Here is a 22,750-nt window from a genome sequence, read left to right on the forward strand (position 1 = left end):
CCAGAATCTCTACTGTAGCTGATGAAACGGTTGTCCTCGCAGAGGGAGACGTCACAGTCCGGAGGGAGATGGTTGTCCCTTCAAATGAGATCCCCTTCGTTCTCTCTGGGACAGGACTTGGGACCTTTTTGGCTGAGGTGACCTCTGTGGCTAATGATGTAGTAGACAGCAAAGGGGCCATCTTTGCAGAGGACATTGCTGTAGTTGTGGGAGAAGCGGGTGTCTTGGTGGTAGTCCTCACAGTCTGGATAATTGGAGACGCCTCCAGGCCAGTTGATGTAGCAGACCTTGTACTCTCGGCTGTTGATGCTGGGTGAGAAGATGTCTCTTCGGTGGGTATTTCCTCCATACGCTGAGAGGGAGTGAAGACAGAAGAAGATGTCTCAGCTCCGCTTGACGTTGCCACTGTCTTCTCCGTGGGAAATGGAGTCTGGTGGGCAGTGGTGGTCCCTTCAGCTGATCTGGACACAGTACTGAAGAAGGAAGTGGGCTTCATTTCAGCTGGCGCTAACTCAGAACTCTCTGTGGGAGATAATGCAGCGAAGAGGGAAGAGGATGTACTGGCTAGGGTTGAGGTGAGCGCTGTACTCTCAACGGTGGACCTTTTAGAAAGGAGAGAAGTTGGCACCTCTGTACTATCAGAGGAAGGGTTAGAAGACGCCTCTTCCTGCGACTGTGCTTTGTCAGTGTCTGCTGAAGGCCCAGTGGAATGCCGAGGAATCGATGTCTCCACTTCTGTTGGTGTGTCAGGGGGAAACGCTGAAGTCATGGGAGATATGGTTGAGGCTGTCTCTGAGGTTAGCTGCTTCCCCTCAGATGGTGTCACGTCAGTCATTCGAGAGGCAGTTGGGCCTTCAGCTGATGTTAACATGGTCACTGGTGGGGGAGATGTTACAAACAGAGGGTGAGTGGTTCCCATCCCAGCTGATGTTAACTCTGCCCCCTCGTGTCGAGAGATAACACTCAGGGCAGAAGAGCTTGGCTCTCCAGCTGAGGTGGACACTGTCCTATCAGAAGGAGATGAGAGGAAAGAGGACCTCTCTTCTATGGCTGAAGTAAACATTTCACTCTCAACAGAAAACATTTTAGAGAAAGAGGTGGCTGTCCCTTGAGAAGATTTTACCTCAGTAATCTCAGTGGGATACATTTGAAAAGACGATGTCTTCTCATGTGATGGTACTGCCGTGGTCTCTGCAGGACCCCCGGAAGAAGGACGGGAAGTGGATAACTTTCCCACTTTCGGTGTCTTATCAGCTGGCATGACCTCTGAAACCATTGTTGGAGGCAGGATGGAGGATGTAGCCTCCTCAGCTGTTGTGAACTTTGTACTCTCAGTGGGATAGATTGTAGTCAATGAAGAAGGACTTGACTCTGCTGCTGTGGTTAACCATGTCTTTTCAGTGGGAGACGTTGTGGTCATGAAATAAGTGGTGGTCTCATCAAATGTGGTTGGTTTTGCCCTGGCAGTCGGAGATGTTGTGGTCATGGGAAAAGAAGTTGGGTCTTCAGCTAATTTTAAATCTGTGCTCCTATGGAAAGAGACTGTACCCAGGAGGGAACTGACTGTCACTCCACCTGTAGTAACCTTTCTCATCATAGTTGGATGTGTTGTAGTCAGCCAAGAAATGGTTGTGTCCTTGGCTCGTGTTATCTGTGTTGTCTCACTGGGAGATGTCTTGGGCATGAGGGAAGCTGTTATGTCATCAGGTGGTGGTGACACTCTCCTTTCTGCTGGAGGTGTAGACAGGAAAGAGACAGCTACCGGTATCTTGTCAGCCAGTGTTAACGGCGTGCGTTCTGCGGGGATGAATGAAGGTGAAGAAGAAGGGTAAGCTTCAGGCGATGTCAACGCGAGGGAAACTGTAAACATGGGAGATGTGGAGGAGTCAACAGTTAATGTAAACTCATTGTTGTCTATGGTGGTAATTTTAGGTTTTGGAGACATGGCAGCCGTCTGTGGCACCCTTCCCGTTTGGATAAATGAAGTTAATGGAGGTGGGCTTGATGTCTCTTCTAACCTATCAGTAGGGGTTGTGCTACTTCTTGGTGATGGGACGGTCTCTTCAGCTGAGGTGTCCTGTACGCTCTTGGTGGATGTACCTGGAAAAGGCTGAGAAACCGTTGTTTCAGCTCTCGTTTTTCCCGTTTCGGTAACTGAAGTTGCTGGAGGTGAGCTTGACGTTTCCTCTATGCTCTCAGTAGGGCCTCCGCTGCTTGTTGGTGATGTGGCAGTTTCTTCAGCTGAGATCTGCTCTGCGCTCTTGGTGGATGTACTTGGAGAAGGCTGAAAAACCGTTGTTTCAGCTGTCGTCTTTCCCCTTTCGGTAACTGAAGTTGATGGAGGTGGGCTTGACGTTTCCTCTGTGCTATCAGTAGGGGTTCTGCTACTTCTTGGTGATTGGAAAGTTTCTATAGCTGAGGTCTCCTCTACGCTCTTGGTGGATGTACTTGGAGAAGCCTGAGAAACCGTTGTTTCAGCTCTCGTCTTTCCTGTTTCGGTAACTGAAGTAGCTGGAGATGGGCTTGACGTTTCCTCTATGCTCTCAGTAGGGGCTCCGCTGCTTGTTGGTGATGCGGCAATTTCTAAAGCTGAGGTCTGCTCTACGCTCTTGGTGGATGTACTTGGAGAAGGCTGAGAAACCGTTGTTTCAGCTGTCATCTTTCCCGTTTTGGTAATTGAAATTGCTGGAGGTGGGCTTGACGTTTCCTCTATGCTCTCCGTAGGGGCTCCGCTGCTTGTTGGTGATGCGGCAGTTTCTTCAGCTGAGGTCTGCTCTACGCTCTTGGTGGATGTACCTGGAGAAGGCTGCGAAACCGTTGTTTCAGCTCTCGTCTTTCCCGTTTCGGTAACTGAAGTTGCTGGAGGTGGGCTTGGCGTTTCCTCTGTGCTATCAGTAGGGGTTCTGCTACTTCTTGGTGATTGGAAAGTTTCTATAGCTGAGGTCTCCTCTACGCTCTTGGTGGATGTACTTGGAGAAGCCTGAGAAACCGTTGTTTCAGCTCTCGTCTTTCCTGTTTCGGTAACTGAAGTTGCCGGAGGTGGGCTTGACGTTTCCTCTATGCTCTCAGTAGGGGCTCCGCTGCTTGTTGGTGATGCAGCAGATTCTCCAGCTGAGGTCTGCTCTACGCTCTTGGTGGATGTACTTGGAGAAGGCTGAGAAACCGTTGTTTCAGCTCTCGTCTTTCCCGTTTCGGTAACTGAAGTTGCTGGAGGTGGGCTTGACGTTTCCTCTATGCTCTCAGTAGGGCCTCCGCTGCTTGTTGGTGATGTGGCAGTTTCTTCAGCTGAGATCTGCTCTGCGCTCTTGGTGGATGTACCTGGAGAAGGCTGAGAAACCGTTGTTTCAGCTCTCGTCTTTCCCGTTTCGGTAACTGAAGTTCCTGGAGGTGGGCTTGATGTTTCCTCTGTGCTATCATTAGGGGTTCTGCTACTTCTTAGTGATGCGGCAGTTTCTTCAGCTGAGGTCTCCTCTACGCTCTTGGTGGATGTACCTGGAGATGGCTGAGAAACCGTTGTTTCAGCTCTCGTCCTTCCCGTTTCAGTAACTGAAGTTGCTGGAGGTGGGCTAGACGTTTCCTCTATGCTCTCTGTAGGGGCACCGCTGCTTCTTTGTGATGTGTCAGTTTCTTCAGCTGAGGTCTGCTCTACGCTCCTGGTGGATGTACTTGGAGAAGGCGGAGAAACCGTTGTTTCAGCTATCGTCTTTCCCGTTTCGGTAACTGAAGTTGCTGGAGGTGGGCTTGACATTTCCTCTATGCTCTCCGTAGGGGCTCCGCTGCTTGTGAGTGATGTGTCAGTTTCTTCAGCTGAGGTCTGCTCTACGCTCTTGGTGGATGTACTTGGAAAAGGCTGAGAAACCGTTGTTTCAGCTGTCGTCTTTCCCGTTTCGGTAACTGAAGTTGCTGAAGGTGGGCTTGACTTTTCCTCTATGTTCTCCGTAGGGGCTCCGCTACTTCTTGGTGATGGGAAAGTTTCTATACCTGAGGTCTCCTCTATGCCCATGGTGGATGTACTTGGAGAAGCCTGAGAAACCGTTGTTTCAGCTCTCGTCCTTCCTGTTTCGGTAACTGAAGTTGCTGGAGGTGGGCTTGACGTTTCCTCTATGCTCTCAGTAGGGGCTCCGCTGCTTGTTGGTGATGCGGCAATTTCTATACCTGAGGTCTGCTCTACGCTCTTGGTAAATGTACCTGGAGAAGGCTGAGAAACCGTTGTTTCAGCTGTCATTTTTCCCGTTTTGGTAATTGAAATTGCTGGAGGTGGGCTTGACGTTTCCTCTATGCTCTCCGTAGGGGCTCCGCTGCTTGTTGGTGATGCGGCAGTTTCTTCAACTGAGTTCTGCTCTACGCTCTTGGTGGATGTACCTGGAGAAGGCTGCGAAACCGTTGTTTCAGCTCTCGTCTTTCCCATTTCAGTAACAGAAGATGCTGTAGGTGTGCTTGACGTTTCCTCTATTCTCTCCGTAGGGGCTCCACTGCTTGTTTGTGATGTGTCAGTTTCTTCAGCTGTGGTCTGCTCTACGCTCTTGGTAGATGTACCTGGAGAAGGCTGAGAAACCGTTGTTTCAGCTATCGTCTTTCCCGTTTCGGTAACTGAAGTTGCTGGAGGTGGGCTTGACGTTTCCTCTGTGCTATCAGTAGGGGTTCTGCTACTTCTTGGTGATTGGAAAGTTTCTATAGCTGAGGTCTCCTCTACGCTCTTGGTGGATGTACTTGGAGAAGCCTGAGAAACCGTTGTTTCAGCTCTCGTCTTTCCTGTTTCGGTAACTGAAGTTGCCGGAGGTGGGCTTGACGTTTCCTCTATGCTCTCTGTAGGGGCACCGCTGCTTGTTTGTGATGTGTCAGTTTCTTCAGCTGAGGTCTGCTCTACGCTCCTGGTGGATGTACTTGGAGAAGGCGAAGAAACCGTTGTTTCAGCTATCGTCTTTCCAGTTTCGGTAACTGAAGTTGCTGGAGGTGGGCTTGACGTTTCCTCTATGCTCTCGGTAGGGACTCCGCTGCTTGTTGGTGATGCGGCAGTTTGTATAGCAGAGGTCTGCTCTACGCTCTTGGTGGATGTACTTGGAGAAGGCTGAGAAACCGTTGTTTCAGCTGTCGTCTTTCCCGTTTCGGTAACTGAAGTTGCTGGAGGTGGGCTTGACTTTTCCTCTATGCTCTCCGTAGGGGCTCCGCTACTTCTTGGTGATGGGAAAGTTTCTATACCTGAGGTCTCCTCTATGCCCTTGGTGGATGTACTTGGAGAAGCCTGAGAAACCGTTGTTTCAGCTCTCGTCCTTCCTGTTTCGGTAACTGAAGTTGCTGGAAGTGGGCTTGACGTTTCCTCTATGCTCTCAGTAGGGGCTCCGCTGCTTGTTGGTGATGCGGCAATTTCTATAGCTGAGGTCTGCTCTACGCTCTTGGTAAATGTACCTGGAGAAGGCTGAGAAACCGATGTTTCAGCTGTCATTTTTCCCATTTTGGTAATTGAAATTGCTGGAGGTGGGCTTGACGTTTCCTCTATGCTCTCCGTAGGGGCTCCGCTGCTTGTTGGTGATGCGGCAGTTTCTTCAGATGAGGTCTCCTCTACGCTCTTGGTGGATGTACCTGGAGAAGGCTGAGAAAACGTTGTTTCAGCTCTCGTCCTTCCCGTTTCAGTAACTGAAGTTGCTGGAGGTGGGCTTGACGTTTCCTCTATGCTCTCTGTAGGGGCACCGCTGCTTGTTTGTGATGTGTCAGTTTCTTCAGCTGAGGTCGGCTCTACGCTCCTGGTGGATGTACTTGGAGAAGGCGGAGAAACCGTTGTTTCAGCTATCGTCTTTCCCGTTTCGGTAACTGAAGTTGCTGGAGGTGGGCTTGACATTTCCTCTATGCTCTCGGTAGGGACTCCGCTGCTTGTTGGTGATGCGGCAGTTTGTATAGCAGAGGTCTGCTCTACGCTCTTGGTGGATGTACTTGGAGAAGGCTGAGAAACCGTTGTTTCAGCTGTCGTCTTTCCCGTTTCGGTAACTGAAGTTGCTGGAGGTGGGCTTGACTTTTCCTCTATGCTCTCCGTAGGGGCTCCGCTACTTCTTGGTGATGGGAAAGTTTCTATACCTGAGGTCTCCTCTATGCCCTTGGTGGATGTACTTGGAGAAGCCTGAGAAACCGTTGTTTCAGCTCTCGTCCTTCCTGTTTCGGTAACTGAAGTTGCTGGAGGTGGGCTTGACGTTTCCTCTATGCTCTCAGTAGGGGCTCCGCTGCTTGTTGGTGATGCGGCAATTTCTATAGCTGAGGTCTGCTCTACGCTCTTGGTAAATGTACCTGGAGAAGGCTGAGAAACCGATGTTTCAGCTGTCATTTTTCCCGTTTTGGTAATTGAAATTGCTGGAGGTGGGCTTGACGTTTCCTCTATGCTCTCCGTAGGGGCTCCGCTGCTTGTTGGTGATGCGGCAGTTTCTTCAGATGAGGTCTCCTCTACGCTCTTGGTGGATGTACCTGGAGAAGGCTGAGAAAACGTTGTTTCAGCTGTCATCTTTCCCGTTTTGGTAATTGAAATTGCTGGAGGTGGGCTTGACGTTTCCTCTATGCTCTCCGTAGGGGCTCCGCTGCTTGTTTGTGATGTGTCAGTTTCTTCAGCTGAGGTCTCCTCTACGCTCTTGGTGGATGTACCTGGAGAAGGCTGCGAAACCGTTGTTTCAGCTCTCGTCTTTCCCGTTTCGGTAACTGAAGTTCCTGGAGGTGGGCTTGATGTTTCCTCTGTGCTATCATTAGGGGTTCTGCTACTTCTTAGTGATGCGGCAGTTTCTTCAGCTGAGGTCTCCTCTACGCTCTTGGTGGATGTACCTGGAGATGGCTGAGAAACCGTTGTTTCAGCTCTCGTCCTTCCCGTTTCGGTAACTGAAGTTGCTGGAGGTGGGCTAGACGTTTCCTCTATGCTCTCTGTAGGGGCACCGCTGCTTGTTGGTGATGCGGCAGTTTCTTCAGATGAGGTCTCCTCTACGCTCTTGGTGGATGTACCTGGAGAAGGCTGAGAAAACGTTGTTTCAGCTGTCATCTTTCCCGTTTTGGTAATTGAAATTGCTGGAGGTGGGCTTGACGTTTCCTCTATGCTCTCCGTAGGGGCTCCGCTGCTTGTTTGTGATGTGTCAGTTTCTTCAGCTGAGGTCTCCTCTACGCTCTTGGTGGATGTACCTGGAGAAGGCTGCGAAACCGTTGTTTCAGCTCTCGTCTTTCCCGTTTCGGTAACTGAAGTTCCTGGAGGTGGGCTTGATGTTTCCTCTGTGCTATCATTAGGGGTTCTGCTACTTCTTAGTGATGCGGCAGTTTCTTCAGCTGAGGTCTCCTCTACGCTCTTGGTGGATGTACCTGGAGATGGCTGAGAAACCGTTGTTTCAGCTCTCGTCCTTCCCGTTTCGGTAACTGAAGTTGCTGGAGGTGGGCTAGACGTTTCCTCTATGCTCTCTGTAGGGGCACCGCTGCTTGTTGGTGATGCGGGAGTTTCTATAGCTGAGGTCTGCTCTACGCTCTTGGTGGATGTACTTGGAGAAGGCTGAGAAACGGTTGTTTCAGCTCTCGTGTTTCCCGTTTCGGTAACTGAAGTTGCTGGAGGTGGGCTTGACGTTTCCTCTGTGCTATCAGTAGGGGTTCTGCTACTTCTTGGTGATTGGAAAGTGTCTTTAGCTGATGTCTCCCCTACGCTCTTGGTGGATGTACCTGGAGCAGGCTGAGAAACCGTTGTTTCAACTCTCGTCTTTCCTGTTTCGGTAACTGAGGTTGCTGGAGGTGGGCTTGACGTTTCCTCTATGCTCTCTGTAGGGGCTCCGCTGCTTGTTGGTGATGTGGGAGTTTCTTCAGATGAGGTCTGCTCTACGCTCCTGGTGTATGTACTTGGAGAAGGCGGAGAAACCGTTGTTTCAGCTCTCGTCTTTCCCGTTTCGGTAACTGAAGTTGCTGGAGGTGGGCTTGACGTTTCCTCTGTGCTATCAATAGGGGTTTTGCTACTTCTTGGTGATGGGAAAGTTTCTATACCTGAGGTCTCCTCACCGCCCTTGGTGGATGTACTTGGAGAAGCCTGAGAAACCGATGTTTCAGCTGTCGTATTTTGCATTTCTGGAAATGAAGTTGCTGGAGGTGGGCTTGACGTTTCCTCTGTACTATCAGTAGGGGCTCCGCTGCTTGTTGGTGATTGGGAAGTTTCTATAGCTGAGGTCTCCTCTATGCCCTTGGTGGGTGTACTTGGAGAAGGCTGAGTAACCGTGGTTTCAGCTCTCGTCTTTCCCGTTTCGGTAACTGAAGTTGCTGCAGGTGGGCTTGACGTTTCCTCTATGCTTTCTGTAGGGGCTCCGCTGCTTGTTTGTGACGCGTCAGTTTCTTCAGCTGAGGTCTGCTCTACGCTCTTGGTGGATGTACCTGGAGAAGGCTGCGAAACCGTTGTTTCAGCTCTCGTCTTTCCCGTTTTGGTAACTGAAGATGCTGGAGTTGGGCTTGACGTTTCCTCTATGCTCTCAGTAGGGGCTCCGCTGCTTGTTGGTGATGCGGCAGTTTCTTCAGCTGAGGTCTGCTCTATGCTCTTGGTGGATGTACTTGGAGAAGGCTGAGAAACCGTTGTTTCAGCTCTTGTCTTTCCCGTTTCGGTAACTGAAGATGCTGGAGGTGGGCTTGACGTTTCCTCTATGCTCTCAGTAGGGGCTCCGCTGCTTGTTGGTGATGCGGCAGTTTCTTCAGATGAGGTCTGCTCTACGCTCTTGGTGGATGTACCTGGAGAAGGCTGCGAAACCGTTGTTTCAGCTCTCGTCTTTCCCGTTTTGGTAACTGAAGATGCTGGAGGTGGGCTTGACGTTTCCTCTATGCTCTCAGTAGGGGCTCCGCTGCTTGTTTGTGACGCGTCAGTTTCTTCAGCTGAGGTCTGCTCTACGCTCTTGGTGGATGTACCTGGAGAAGGCTGCGAAACCGTTGTTTCAGCTCTCGTCTTTCCCGTTTTGGTAACTGAAGATGCTGGAGGTGGGCTTGACGTTTCCTCTATGCTCTCAGTAGGGGCTCCGCTGCTTGTTGGTGATGCGGCAGTTTCTTCAGCTGAGGTCTGCTCTATGCTCTTGGTGGATGTACTTGGAGAAGGCTGAGAAATCGTTGTTTCAGCTCTTGTCTTTCCCGTTTCGGTAACTGAAGTTCCTGGAGGTGGACTTGAGGTTTCCTCTGTGCTATCAGTAGGGGTTCTGCTACTTCTTGGTATTGGGAAAGTTTCTACACCTGAGGTCTCCTCTACGCTCTTGGTGGATGTACCTGGAGAAGGCTGAGAAAACGTTGTTTCAGCTGTCATCTTTCCCGTTTTGGTAATTGAAATTGTTGGAGGTGGGCTTGACATTTCCTCTATGCTCTCCGTAGGGGTTCTGCTACTTCTTGGTGTAGGGAAAGTTACTATACCTGAGGTATCCTCTACGCTCTTGGTGGATGTACTTGGAGAAGCCTGAGAAACCGTTGTTTCAGCTCTCGTCTTTCTTGTTTCGGTAACTGAAGTTGCTGGAGGTGGGCTTGACGTTTCCTCTATGCTCTCAGTAGGGGGTCCGCTGCTTGTTGGTGACGCGGCAGTTTCTTCAGATGAGGTCTGCTCTACGCTCCTGGTGGATGTACCTGGAGAAGGCTGAGAAAACGTTGTTTCAGCTGTCATCTTTCCCGTTTCGGTAATTGAAATTGCCGGAGGTGGGCTTGACGTTTCCTCTATGCTCTCAGTAGGGGCTCCGCTGCTTGTTGGTGATGCGGCAGATTCTCCAGCTGAGGTCTGCTCTACGCTCTTGGTGGATGTACTTGGAGAAGGCTGAGAAACCGTTGTTTCAGCTCTCATCTTTCCCGTTTTGGTAACTGAAGTTGCTGGAGATGGGCTTGACGTTTCCTCTATGCTCTCAGTAGGGGCTCCGCTGCTTGTTGGTGATGCGGCAGTTTCTTCAGATGAGGTCTGCTCTACGCTCCTGGTGGATGTACCTGGAAAAGGCTGAGAAACCGTTGTCTCAGCTCTCGTCTTTCCCGTTTCGGTAAATGAAGTTGCTGGAGGTGGGCTTGACTTTTCCTCTATGCTCTCAGTAGGGGCTCCGCTACTTCTTGGTGATGGGAAAGTTTCTATACCTGAGGTCTCCTCTATGCCCTTGGTGGATGTACTTGGAGAAGCCTGAGAAACCGTTGTTTCAGCTCTCGTCCTTCCTGTTTCGGTAACTGAAGTTGCTGCAGGTGGGCTTGACGTTTCCTCTATGCTCTCAGTAGGGGCTCCATTGCTTGTTGGTGATGCGGCAATTTCTATAGCTGAGGTCTGCTCTACGCTCTTGGTAAATGTACCTGGAGAAGGCTGAGAAACCGTTGTTTCAGCTGTCATTTTTCCCGTTTTGGTAATTGAAATTGCTGGAGGTGGGCTTGACGTTTCCTCTATGCTCTCCGTAGGGGCTCCGCTGCTTGTTGGTGATGCGGCAGTTTCTTCAGATGAGGTCTCCTCTACGCTCTTGGTGGATGTACCTGGAGATGGCTGAGAAACCGTTGTTTCAGCTCTCGTCCTTCCCGTTTCAGAAACTGAAGTTGCTGGAGGTGGGCTAGACGTTTCCTCTATGCTCTCTGTAGGGGCACCGCTGCTTGTTTGTGATGTGTCAGTTTCTTCAGCTGAGGTCTGCTCTACGCTCCTGGTGGATGTACTTGGAGAAGGCGGAGAAACCATTGTTTCAGCTATCGTCTTTCCCGTTTCGGTAACTGAAGTTGCTGGAGGTGGGCTTGACATTTCCTCTATGCTCTCCGTAGGGACTCCGCTGCTTGTTGGTGATGCGGCAGTTTGTATAGCAGAGGTCTGCTCTACGCTCTTGGTGGATGTACTTGGAGAAGGCTGAGAAACCGTTGTTTCAGCTGTCGTCTTTCCCGTTTCGGTAACTGAAGTTGCTGGAGGTGGGCTTGACTTTTCCTCTATGCTCTCCGTAGGGGCTCCGCTACTTCTTGGTGATGGGAAAGTTTCTATACCTGAGGTCTCCTCTATGCCCTTGGTGGATGTACTTGGAGAAGCCTGAGAAACCGTTGTTTCAGCTCTCGTCCTTCCTGTTTCGGTAACTGAAGTTGCTGGAGGTGGGCTTGACGTTTCCTCTATGCTCTCAGTAGGGGCTCCGTTGCTTGTTGGTGATGCGGCAGTTTCTTCAACTGAGTTCTGCTCTACGCTCTTGGTGGATGTACCTGGAGAAGGCTGCGAAACCGTTGTTTCAGCTCTCGTCTTTCCCATTTCGGTAACAGAAGATGCTGTAGGTGTGCTTGACGTTTCCTCTATTCTCTCCGTAGGGGCTCCGCTGCTTGTTTGTGATGTGTCAGTTTCTTCAGCTGTGGTCTGCTCTACGCTCTTGGTAGATGTACCTGGAGAAGGCTGAGAAACCGTTGTTTCAGCTATCGTCTTTCCCGTTTCGGTAACTGAAGTTGCTGGAGGTGGGCTTGACGTTTCCTCTGTGCTATCAGTAGGGGTTCTGCTACTTCTTGGTGATTGGAAAGTTTCTATAGCTGAGGTCTCCTCTACGCTCTTGGTGGATGTACTTGGAGAAGCCTGAGAAACCGTTGTTTCAGCTCTCGTCTTTCCTGTTTCGGTAACTGAAGTTGCCGGAGGTGGGCTTGACGTTTCCTCTATGCTCTCAGTAGGGGCTCTGCTGCTTGTTGGTGATGCAGCAGATTCTCCAGCTGAGTTCTGCTCTACGCTCTTGGTGGATGTACTTGGAGAAGGCTGAGAAACCGTTGTTTCAGCTCTCGTCTTTCCCGTTTCGGTAACTGAAGTTGCTGGAGGTGGGCTTGACGTTTCCTCTATGCTCTCAGTAGGGCCTCCGCTGCTTGTTGGTGATTCGACAGTTTCTTCAGCTGAGGTCTGCTCTACGCTCTTGGTGGATGTACCTGGAGAAGGCTGCGAAACCGTTGTTTCAGCTCTCGTCTTTCCCGTTTCGGTCACTGAAGTTGCTGGAGGTGGGCTTGACGTTTCCTCTATGCTCTCTGTAGATGCTCCGCTGCTTGTTGGTGATGTGGCAGTTTCTGCAGCTGAGTTCTGCTCTACACTCTTGGTGGATGTACCTGGAGATGGCTGAGAAACCGTTGTTTCAGCTCTCGTCTTTCCCGTTTCGGTAACTGAAGTTCCTGGAGGTGGGCTAGACGTTTCCTCTGTGCTATCATTGGCGGTTATGCTACTTCTTAGTGATGCGGCAGTTTCTTCAGCTGAGGTCTCCTCTACGCTCTTGGTGGATGTACCTGGAGATGGCTGAGAAACCGTTGTTTCAGCTCTCGTCCTTCCCGTTTCGGTAACTGAAGTTGCTGGAGGTGGGCTAGACGTTTCCTCTATGCTCTCTGTAGGGGCACCGCTGCTTGTTGGTGATGCGGCAGTTTCTATAGCTGAGGTCTGCTCTACGCTCTTGGTGGATGTACTTGGAGAAGGCTGAGAAACTGTTGTTTCAGCTCTCGTCTTTCCCGTTTCGTTAACTGAAGTTGCTGGAGGTGGGCTTGACGTTTCGTCTGTGCTATCAGTAGGGGTTCTGCTACTTCTTGGTGATTGGAAAGTGTCTATAGCTGAGGTCTCCCCTACGCTCTTGGTGGATGTACCTGGAGAAGGCTGAGAAACCGTTGTTTCAACTCTCGTCTTTCCTGTTTCGGTAACTGAAGTTGCTGGAGGTGGGCTTGACGTTTCCTCTATGCTCTCTGTAGGGGCTCCACTGCTTGTTGGTGATGTGGGAGTTTCTTCAGATGAGGTCTGCTCTACGCTCCTGGTGTATGTACTTGGAGAAGGCGGAGAAACCGTTGTTTCAGCTCTCGTCTTTCCCGTTTCGGTAACTGAAGTTGCTGGAGGTGGGCTTGACGTTTCCTCTGTGCTATCAATAGGGTTTTTGCTACTTCTTGGTGATGGGAAAGTTTCTATACCTGAGGTCTCCTCTCCGCCCTTGGTGGATGTACTTGGAGAAGCCTGAGAAACCGTTGTTTCAGCTGTCGTATTTTGCATTTCAGGAAATGAAGTTGCTGGAGGTGGGCTTGACGTTTCCTCTGTACTATCAGTAGGGGTTCTGCTACTTCTTGGTATTGGGAAAGTTTCTATACCTGAGGTCTCCTCTACGCTCTTGGTGGATTTACCTGAAGAAGGCTGAGAAAACGTTGTTTCAGCTGTCATCTTTCCCGTTTTGGTAATTGAAATTGCTGGAGGTGGGCTTGACGTTTCCTCTATGCCCTCCGTAGGGGCTCCGCTGCGTGTTGGTGATGCGGCAGTTTCTTCAGATGAGGTATCCTCTACGCTCTTGGTGGATGTACCTGGAGAAGGCTGAGAAAACATTGTTTCAGCTGTCATCTTTCCCGTTTTGGTAATTGAAATTGCTGGAGGTGGTCTTGACGTTTCCTCTATGCTCTCCGTAGGGGCTCCGCTGCTTGTTGGTGATGCGGCAGTTTCTTCAAATGAGTTCTGCTCTACGCTCTTGGTGGATGTACCTGGAGAAGGCTGCGAAACCGTTGTTTCAGCTCTCGTCTTTCCCATTTCGGTAACAGAAGATGCTGTAGGTGTGCTTGACGTTTCCTCTATTCTCTCCGTAGGGGCTCCGCTGCTTGTTTGTGATGTGTCAGTTTCTTCAGCTGTGGTCTGCTCTATGCTCTTGGTAGATGTACCTGGAGAAGGCTGAGAAACCGTTGTTTCAGCTATCGTCTTTCCCGTTTCGGTAACTGAAATTGTTGGAGGTGGGCTTGACATTTCCTCTATGCTCTCCGTAGGGGTTCTGCTACTTCTTGGTGATTGGAAAGTTTCTATAGCTGAGGTCTCCTCTACGCTCTTGGTGGATGTACTTGGAGAAGCCTGAGAAACCGTTGTTTCAGCTCTCGTCCTTCCTGTTTCGGTAACTGAAGTTGCTGGAGGTGGGCTTGACGTTTCCTCTATGCTCTCAGTAGGGGCTCCGTTGCTTGTTGGTGATGCGGCAGTTTCTTCAACTGAGTTCTGCTCTACGCTCTTGGTGGATGTACCTGGAGAAGGCTGCGAAACCGTTGTTTCAGCTCTCGTCTTTCCCATTTCGGTAACAGAAGATGCTGTAGGTGTGCTTGACGTTTCCTCTATTCTCTCCGTAGGGGCTCCGCTGCTTGTTTGTGATGTGTCAGTTTCTTCAGCTGTGGTCTGCTCTACGCTCTTGGTAGATGTACCTGGAGAAGGCTGAGAAACCGTTGTTTCAGCTATCGTCTTTCCCGTTTCGGTAACTGAAGTTGCTGGAGGTGGGCTTGACGTTTCCTCTGTGCTATCAGTAGGGGTTCTGCTACTTCTTGGTGATTGGAAAGTTTCTATAGCTGAGGTCTCCTCTACGCTCTTGGTGGATGTACTTGGAGAAGCCTGAGAAACCGTTGTTTCAGCTCTCGTCTTTCCTGTTTCGGTAACTGAAGTTGCCGGAGGTGGGCTTGACGTTTCCTCTATGCTCTCAGTAGGGGCTCTTCTGCTTGTTGGTGATGCAGCAGATTCTCCAGCTGAGGTCTGCTCTACGCTCTTGGTGGATGTACTTGGAGAAGGCTGAGAAACCGTTGTTTCAGCTCTCGTCTTTCCCGTTTCGGTAACTGAAGTTGCTCGAGGTGGGCTTGACGTTTCCTCTATGCTCTCAGTAGGGCCTCCGCTGCTTGTTGGTGATTCGACAGCTTCTTCAGCTGAGGTCTGCTCTACGCTCTTGGTGGATGTACCTGGAGAAGGCTGCGAAACCGTTGTTTCAGCTCTCGTCTTTCCCGTTTCGGTCACTGAAGTTGCTGGAGGTGGGCTTGACGTTTCCTCTATGCTCTCTGTAGATGCTCCGCTGCTTGTTGGTGATGTGGCAGTTTCTGCAGCTGAGTTCTGCTCTGCGCTCTTGGTGGATGTACCTGGAGAAGGCTGTGAAACCGTTGTTTCAGCTCTCGTCTTTCCCGTTTCGGTAACTGAAGTTGCTGGAGGTGGGCTTGACGTTTCCTCTATGCTCTCAGTAGGGCCTCCGCTGCTTGTTGGTAATGTGGCAGTTTCTTCAGCTGAGATCTGCTCTGCGCTCTTGGTGGATGTACCTGGAGAAGGCTGCGAAACCGTTGTTTCAGCTATCGTCTTTCCCGTTTCGGTAACTGAAGTTGCTGGAGGTGGGCTAGACGTTTCCTCTGTGCTATCATTGGCGGTTCTGCTACTTCTTAGTGATGCGGCAGTTTCTTCAGCTGAGGTCTCCTCTACGCTCTTGGTGGATGTACCTGGAGATGGCTGAGAAACCGTTGTTTCAGCTCTCGTCCTTCCCGTTTCGGTAACTGAAGTTGCTGGAGGTGGGCTAGACGTTTCCTCTATGCTCTCTGTAGGGGCACCGCTGCTTGTTGGTGATGCGGCAGTTTCTATAGCTGAGGTCTGCTCTACGCTCTTGGTGGATGTACTTGGAGAAGGCTGAGAAACTGTTGTTTCAGCTCTCGTCTTTCCCGTTTCGGTAACTGAAGTTGCTGGAGGTGGGCTTGACGTTTCCTCTATGCTCTCAGTAGGGCCTCCGCTGCTTGTTGGTAATGTGGCAGTTTCTTCAGCTGAGATCTGCTCTGCGCTCTTGGTGGATGTACCTGGAGAAGGCTGCGAAACCGTTGTTTCAGCTATCGTCTTTCCCGTTTCGGTAACTGAAGTTGCTGGAGGTGGGCTAGACGTTTCCTCTGTGCTATCATTGGCGGTTCTGCTACTTCTTAGTGATGCGGCAGTTTCTTCAGCTGAGGTCTCCTCTACGCTCTTGGTGGATGTACCTGGAGATGGCTGAGAAACCGTTGTTTCAGCTCTCGTCCTTCCCGTTTCGGTAACTGAAGTTGCTGGAGGTGGGCTAGACGTTTCCTCTATGCTCTCTGTAGGGGCACCGCTGCTTGTTGGTGATGCGGCAGTTTCTATAGCTGAGGTCTGCTCTACGCTCTTGGTGGATATACTTGGAGAAGGCTGAGAAACTGTTGTTTCAGCTCTCGTCTTTCCCGTTTCGGTAACTGAAGTTGCTGGAGGTGGGCTTGACGTTTCCTCTGTGCTATCAGTAGGGGTTCTGCTACTTCTTGGTGATTGGAAAGTGTCTATAGCTGAGGTCTCCCCTACGCTCTTGGTGGATGTACCTGGAGAAGGCTGAGAAACCGTTGTTTCAACTCTCGTCTTTCCTGTTTCGGTAACTGAAGTTGCTGGAGGTGGGCTTGACGTTTCCTCTATGCTCTCTGTAGGGGCTCCACTGCTTGTTGGTGATGTGCGAGTTTCTTCAGATGAGGTCTGCTCTACGCTCCTGGTGTATGTACTTGGAGAAGGCGGAGAAACCGTTGTTTCAGCTCTCGTCTTTCCCGTTTCGGTAACTGAAGTTGCTGGAGGTGGGCTTGACGTTTCCTCTGTGCTATCAATAGGGTTTTTGCTACTTCTTGGTGATGGGAAAGTTTCTATACCTGAGGTCTCCTCTCCGACCTTGGTGGATGTACTTGGAGAAGCCTGAGAAACCGTTGTTTCAGCTGTCGTATTTTGCATTTCAGGAAATGAAGTTGCTGGAGGTGGGCTTGACGTTTCCTCTGTACTATCAGTAGGGGTTCTGCTACTTCTTGGTATTGGGAAAGTTTCTATACCTGAGGTCTCCTCTACGCTCTTGGTGGATTTACCTGGAGAAGGCTGAGAAAACGTTGTTTCAGCTGTCATCTTTCCCGTTTTGGTAATTGAAATTGCTGGTGGTGGGCTTGACGTTTCCTCTATGCTCTCCGTAGGGGCTCCGCTGCTTGTTGGTGATGCGGCAGTTTCTTCAGATGAGGTCTCCTCTACGCTCTTGGTGGATGTACCTGGAGAAGGCTGAGAAAACATTGTTTCAGCTGTCATCTTTCCCGTTTTGGTAATTGAAATTGCTGGAGGTGGGCTTGACGTTTCCTCTATGCTCTCCGTAGGGGCTCCGCTGCTTGTTGGTGATGCGGCAGTTTCTTCAAATGAGTTCTGCTCTACGCTCTTGGTGGATGTACCTGGAGAAGGCTGCGAAACCGTTGTTTCAGCTCTCGTCTTTCCCATTTCGGTAACAGAAGATGCTGTAGGTGTGCTTGACGTTTCCTCTATTCTCTCCGTAGGGGCTCCGCTGCTTGTTTGTGATGTGTCAGTTTCTTCAGCTGTGGTCTGCTCTACGCTCTTGGTAGATGTACCTGGAGAAGGCTGAGAAACCGTTGTTTCAGCTATCGTCTTTCCCGTTTCGGAAACTGAAATTGTTGGAGGTGGGCTTGACATTTCCTCTATGCTCTCCGTAGGGGTTCTGCTACTGCTTGGTGATTGGAAAGTTTCTATAGCTGAGGTCTCCTCTACGCTCTTGGTGGATGTACTTGGAGAAGCCTGAGAAACCGTTGTTTCAGCTCTCGTCCTTCCTGTTTCGGTAACTGAAGTTGCTGGAGGTGGGCTTGACGTTTCCTCTATGCTCTCAGTAGGGGCTCTGTTGCTTGTTGGTGATGCGGCAGTTTCTTCAACTGAGTTCTGCTCTACGCTCTTGGTGGATGTACCTGGAGAAGGCTGCGAAACCGTTGTTTCAGCTCTCGTCTTTCCCATTTCGGTAACAGAAGATGCTGTAGGTGTGCTTGACGTTTCCTCTATTCTCTCCGTAGGGGCTCCGCTGCTTGTTTGTGATGTGTCAGTTTCTTCAGCTGTGGTCTGCTCTACGCTCTTGGTAGATGTACCTGGAGAAGGCTGAGAAACCGTTGTTTCAGCTATCGTCTTTCCCGTTTCGGTAACTGAAGTTGCTGGAGGTGGGCTTGACGTTTCCTCTGTGCTATCAGTAGGGGTTCTGCTACTTCTTGGTGATTGGAAAGTTTCTATAGCTGAGGTCTCCTCTACGCTCTTGGTGGATGTACTTGGAGAAGCCTGAGAAACCGTTGTTTCAGCTCTCGTCTTTCCTGTTTCGGTAACTGAAGTTGCCGGAGGTGGGCTTGACGTTTCCTCTATGCTCTCAGTAGGGGCTCTGCTGCTTGTTGGTGATGCAGCAGATTCTCCAGCTGAGGTCTGCTCTACGCTCTTGGTGGATGTACTTGGAGAAGGCTGAGAAACCGTTGTTTCAGCTCTCGTCTTTCCCGTTTCGGTAACTGAAGTTGCTGGAGGTGGGCTTGACGTTTCCTCTATGCTCTCAGTAGATGCTCCGCTGCTTGTTGGTGATGTGGCAGTTTCTGCAGCTGAGTTCTGCTCTACACTCTTGGTGGATGTACCTGGAGAAGGCTGTGAAACCGTTGTTTCAGCTCTCGTCTTTCCCGTTTCGGTAACTGAAGTTGCTGGAGGTGGGCTTGACGTTTCCTCTATGCTCTCAGTAGGGCCTCCGCTGCTTGTTGGTAATGTGGCAGTTTCTTCAGCTGAGATCTGCTCTGCGCTCTTGGTGGATGTACCTGGAGAAGGCTGCGAAACCGTTGTTTCAGCTCTCGTCTTTCCCGTTTCGGTAACTGAAGTTCCTGGAGGTGGGCTAGACGTTTCCTCTGTGCTATCATTGGTGGTTCTGCTACTTCTTAGTGATGCGGCAGTTTCTTCAGCTGAGGTCTCCTCTACGCTCTTGGTGGATGTACCTGGAGAAGGCTGAGAAACCGTTGTTTCAACTCTCGTCTTTCCTGTTTCGGTAACTGAAGTTGCTGGAGGTGGGCTTGACGTTTCCTCTATGCTCTCTGTAGGGGCTCCACTGCTTGTTGGTGATGTGGGAGTTTCTTCAGATGAGGTCTGCTCTACGCTCCTGGTGTATGTACTTGGAGAAGGCGGAGAAACCGTTGTTTCAGCTCTCGTCTTTCCCGTTTCGGTAACTGAAGTTGCTGGAGGTGGGCTTGACGTTTCCTCTGTGCTATCAATAGGGTTTTTGCTACTTCTTGGTGATGGGAAAGTTTCTATACCTGAGGCCTCCTCTCCGCCCTTGGTGGATGTACTTGGAGAAGCCTGAGAAAACGTTGTTTCAGCTGTCGTATTTTGCATTTCAGGAAATGAAGTTGCTGGAGGTGGGCTTGACGTTTCCTCTGTACTATCAGTAGGGGTTCTGCTACTTCTTGGTATTGGGAAAGTTTCTATACCTGAGGTCTCCTCTACGCTCTTGGTGGATTTACCTGGAGAAGGCTGAGAAAACGTTGTTTCAGCTGTCATCTTTCCCGTTTTGGTAATTGAAATTGCTGGAGGTGGGCTTGACGTTTCCTCTATGCTCTCCGTAGGGGCTCCGCTGCTTGTTGGTGATGCGGCAGTTTCTTCAGATGAGGTCTCCTCTACGCTCTTGGTGAATGTACCTGGAGAAGGCTGAGAAAACATTGTTTCAGCTGTCATCTTTCCCGTTTTGGTAATTGAAATTGCTGGAGGTGGGCTTGACGTTTCCTCTATGCTCTCCGTAGGGGCTCCGCTGCTTGTTGGTGATGCGGCAGTTTCTTCAAATGAGTTCTGCTCTACGCTCTTGGTGGATGTACCTGGAGAAGGCTGCGAAACCGTTGTTTCAGCTCTCGTCTTTCCCATTTCGGTAACTGAAATTGTTGGAGGTGGGCTTGACATTTCCTCTATGCTCTCCGTAGGGGTTCTGCTACTTCTTGGTGATTGGAAAGTTTCTATAGCTGAGGTCTCCTCTACGCTCTTGGTGGATGTACTTGGAGAAGCCTGAGAAACCGTTGTTTCAGCTCTCGTCTTTCCTGTTTCGGTAACTGAAGTTGCTGGAGGTGGGCTTGACGTTTCCTCTATGCTCTCTGTAGGGGCTCCACTGCTTGTTGGTGATGTGGGAGTTTCTTCAGATGAGGTCTGCTCTACGCTCCTGGTGTATGTACTTGGAGAAGGCGGAGAAACCGTTGTTTCAGCTCTCGTCTTTCCCGTTTCGGTAACTGAAGTTGCTGGAGGTGGGCTTGACGTTTCCTCTGTGCTATCAATAGGGTTTTTGCTACTTCTTGGTGATGGGAAAGTTTCTATACCTGAGGCCTCCTCTCCGCCCTTGGTGGATGTACTTGGAGAAGCCTGAGAAAACGTTGTTTCAGCTGTCGTATTTTGCATTTCAGGAAATGAAGTTGCTGGAGGTGGGCCTGACGTTTCCTCTGTACTATCAGTAGGGGTTCTGCTACTTCTTGGTATTGGGAAAGTTTCTATACCTGAGGTCTCCTCTACGCTCTTGGTGGATTTACCTGGAGAAGGCTGAGAAAACGTTGTTTCAGCTGTCATCTTTCCCGTTTTGGTAATTGAAATTGCTGGAGGTGGGCTTGACGTTTCCTCTATGCTCTCCGTAGGGGCTCCGCTGCTTGTTGGTGATGCGGCAGTTTCTTCAGATGAGGTCTCCTCTACGCTCTTGGTGAATGTACCTGGAGAAGGCTGAGAAAACATTGTTTCAGCTCTCGTCTTTCCTGTTTCGGTAACTGAAGTTGCCGGAGGTGGGCTTGACGTTTCCTCTATGCTCTCAGTAGGGGCTCTGCTGCTTGTTGGTGATTCGACAGTTTCTTCAGCTGAGGTCTGCTCTACGCTCTTGGTGGATGTACCTGGAGAAGGCTGCGAAACCGTTGTTTCAGCTCTCGTCCTTCCCGTTTCGGTAACTGAAGTTGCTGGAGGTGGGCTAGACGTTTCCTCTATGCTCTCAGTAGGGGCTCCGCTGCTTGTTGGTGATGCGGCAATTTCTATAGCTGAGGTCTGCTCTACGCTCTTGGTAAATGTACCTGGAGAAGGCTGAGAAACCGTTGTTTCAGCTGTCATTTTTCCCGTTTTGGTAATTGAAATTGCTGGAGGTGGGCTTGACGTTTCCTCTATGCTCTCCGTAGGGGATCCGCTGCTTGTTTGTAATGCATCAGTTTGTTCAGCTGAGGTCTGCTCTACGTTCCTGGTGGATCTACTTGGAGACGGCGGAGAAACCGTTGTCTCAGTTCTCGTCTTTCCCATTTCGGTAACAGAAGATGCTGTAGGTGTGCTTGACGTTTCCTCTATTCTCTCCGTAGGGGCTCCGCTGCTTGTTTGTGATGTGTCAGTTTCTTCAGCTGTGGTCTGCTCTACGCTCATGGTAGATGTACCTGTAGAAGGCTGAGAAACCGTTGTTTCAGCTATCGTCTTTCCCGTTTCGGTAACTGAAGTTGCTGGAGGTGGGCTTGACGTTTCCTCTGTGCTATCAGTAGGGGTTCTGCTACTTCTTGGTGATTGGAAAGTTTCTATAGCTGAGGTCTCCTCTACGCTCTTGGTGGATGTACTTGGAGAAGCCTGCGAAACCGTTGTTTCAGCTCTCGTCTTTCCCGTTTTGGTAATTGAAATTGCTGGAGGTGGGCTTGACGTTTCCTCTATGCTCTCCGTAGGGGCTCCGCTGCTTGTTGGTGATGCGGCAGTTTCTTCAGATGAGGTCTGCTCTACGCTCTTGGTGGATGTACCTGGAGAAGGCTGAGAAACCGTTGTTTCAGCTGTCATCTTTCCCGTTTCGGTAACTGAAGTTGCTGGAGGTGGGCTTGACGTTTCCTCTATGCTCTCAGTAGGGCCTCCGCTGCTTGTTGGTGATTCGACAGTTTCTTCAGCTGAGGTCTGCTCTACGCTCTTGGTAAATGTACCTGGAGAAGGCTGAGAAACGGTTGTTTCAGCTGTCATTTTTCCCGTTTTGGTAATTGAAATTGCTGGAGGTGGGCTTGACGTTTCCTCTATGCTCTCCGTAGGGGATCCGCTGCTTGTTTGTGATGTGTCAGTTTCTTCAGCTGTGGTCTGCTCTACGCTCATGGTAGATGTACCTGTAGAAGGCTGAGAAACCGTTGTTTCAGCTATCGTCTTTCCCGTTTCGGTAACTGAAGTTGCTGGAGGTGGGCTTGACGTTTCCTCTGTGCTATCAGTAGGGGTTCTGCTACTTCTTGGTGATTGGAAAGTTTCTATAGCTGAGGTCTCCTCTACGCTCTTGGTGGATGTACTTGGAGAAGCCTGCGAAACCGTTGTTTCAGCTCTCGTCTTTCCCGTTTTGGTAATTGAAATTGCTGGAGGTGGGCTTGACGTTTCCTCTATGCTCTCCGTAGGGGCTCTGCTGCTTGTTGGTGATGCGGCAGTTTCTTCAGATGAGGTCTGCTCTACGCTCTTGGTGGATGTACCTGGAGAAGGCTGAGAAACCGTTCTTTCAGCTGTCATCTTTCCCGTTTCGGTAACTGAAGTTGCTGGAGGTGGGATTGACGTTTCCTCTATGCTCTCCGTAGGGGTTCTGCTACTTCTTGGTGATTGGAAAGTTTCTATACCAGAGGTCTCCTCTCCGCCCTTGGTGGATGTACTTGGAGAAGCCTGAGAAACCGTTGTTTCAGCTCTCGTCTTTCCCGTTTTGGTAACTGAAGTTGCTGGAGATGGGCTTGACGTTTCCTCTATGCTCTCAGTAGAGGCTCCGCTGCTTGTTGGTGATGTGGCAGTTTCTTCAGATGAGGTCTGCTCTGCGCTCTTGGTGGATGTACCTGGAGAAGGCTGCGAAACCGTTGTTTCAGCTCTCGTCTTTCCCGTTTCGGTAACTGAAGTTACTGGAGGTGGGCTTGACGTTTCCTCTTTGCTCTCAGTAGGGGATCCGCTGCTTGTTGGTGATGCGGCAGTTTCTTCAGATGAGGTCTGCTCTACTCTCTTGGTGGATGTACCTGGAGAAGGCTGAGAAAACGTTGTTTCAGCTGTCATCTTTCCCGTTTCGGTAACTGAAGTTCCTGGAGGTGGGCTTGACGTTTCCTCTATGCTCTCAGTAGGGGCTCCGCTGCTTGTTGGTGATTCGACAGTTTCTTCAGCTGAGGTCTGCTCTACGCTCTTGGTGGATGTACCTGGAGAAGGCTGCGAAACCGTTGTTTCAGCTCTCGTCTTTCCCGTTTCGGTAACTGAAGTTCCTGGAGGTGGGCTTGATGTTTCCTCTGTGCTATCATTAGGGGTTCTGCTACTTCT

At 50.4% G+C, this 22,750-nt stretch overlaps 1 protein-coding gene across 4 annotated transcripts in view; it reads right to left on the reverse strand.

Moving 5' to 3' along the window:
* MUC16 (mucin 16, cell surface associated) overlaps positions 1 to 22,750 on the reverse strand; it is a 159,290-nt gene that overhangs the window by 98,661 nt on the left and 37,879 nt on the right. For all 4 annotated transcript variants that reach the window (XM_060275410.1, XM_060275413.1, XM_060275411.1 and 1 more), the window contains one exon: positions 1 to 22,750. This exon is cut by the window's right edge. In XM_060275410.1, the coding sequence (XP_060131393.1) occupies positions 1 to 22,750 (22,750 nt within the window).

This window comes from Zootoca vivipara, chromosome 6 (genome assembly GCF_963506605.1).
Source record: "Zootoca vivipara chromosome 6, rZooViv1.1, whole genome shotgun sequence".
Lineage (NCBI taxonomy): Eukaryota > Metazoa > Chordata > Lepidosauria > Squamata > Lacertidae > Zootoca > Zootoca vivipara.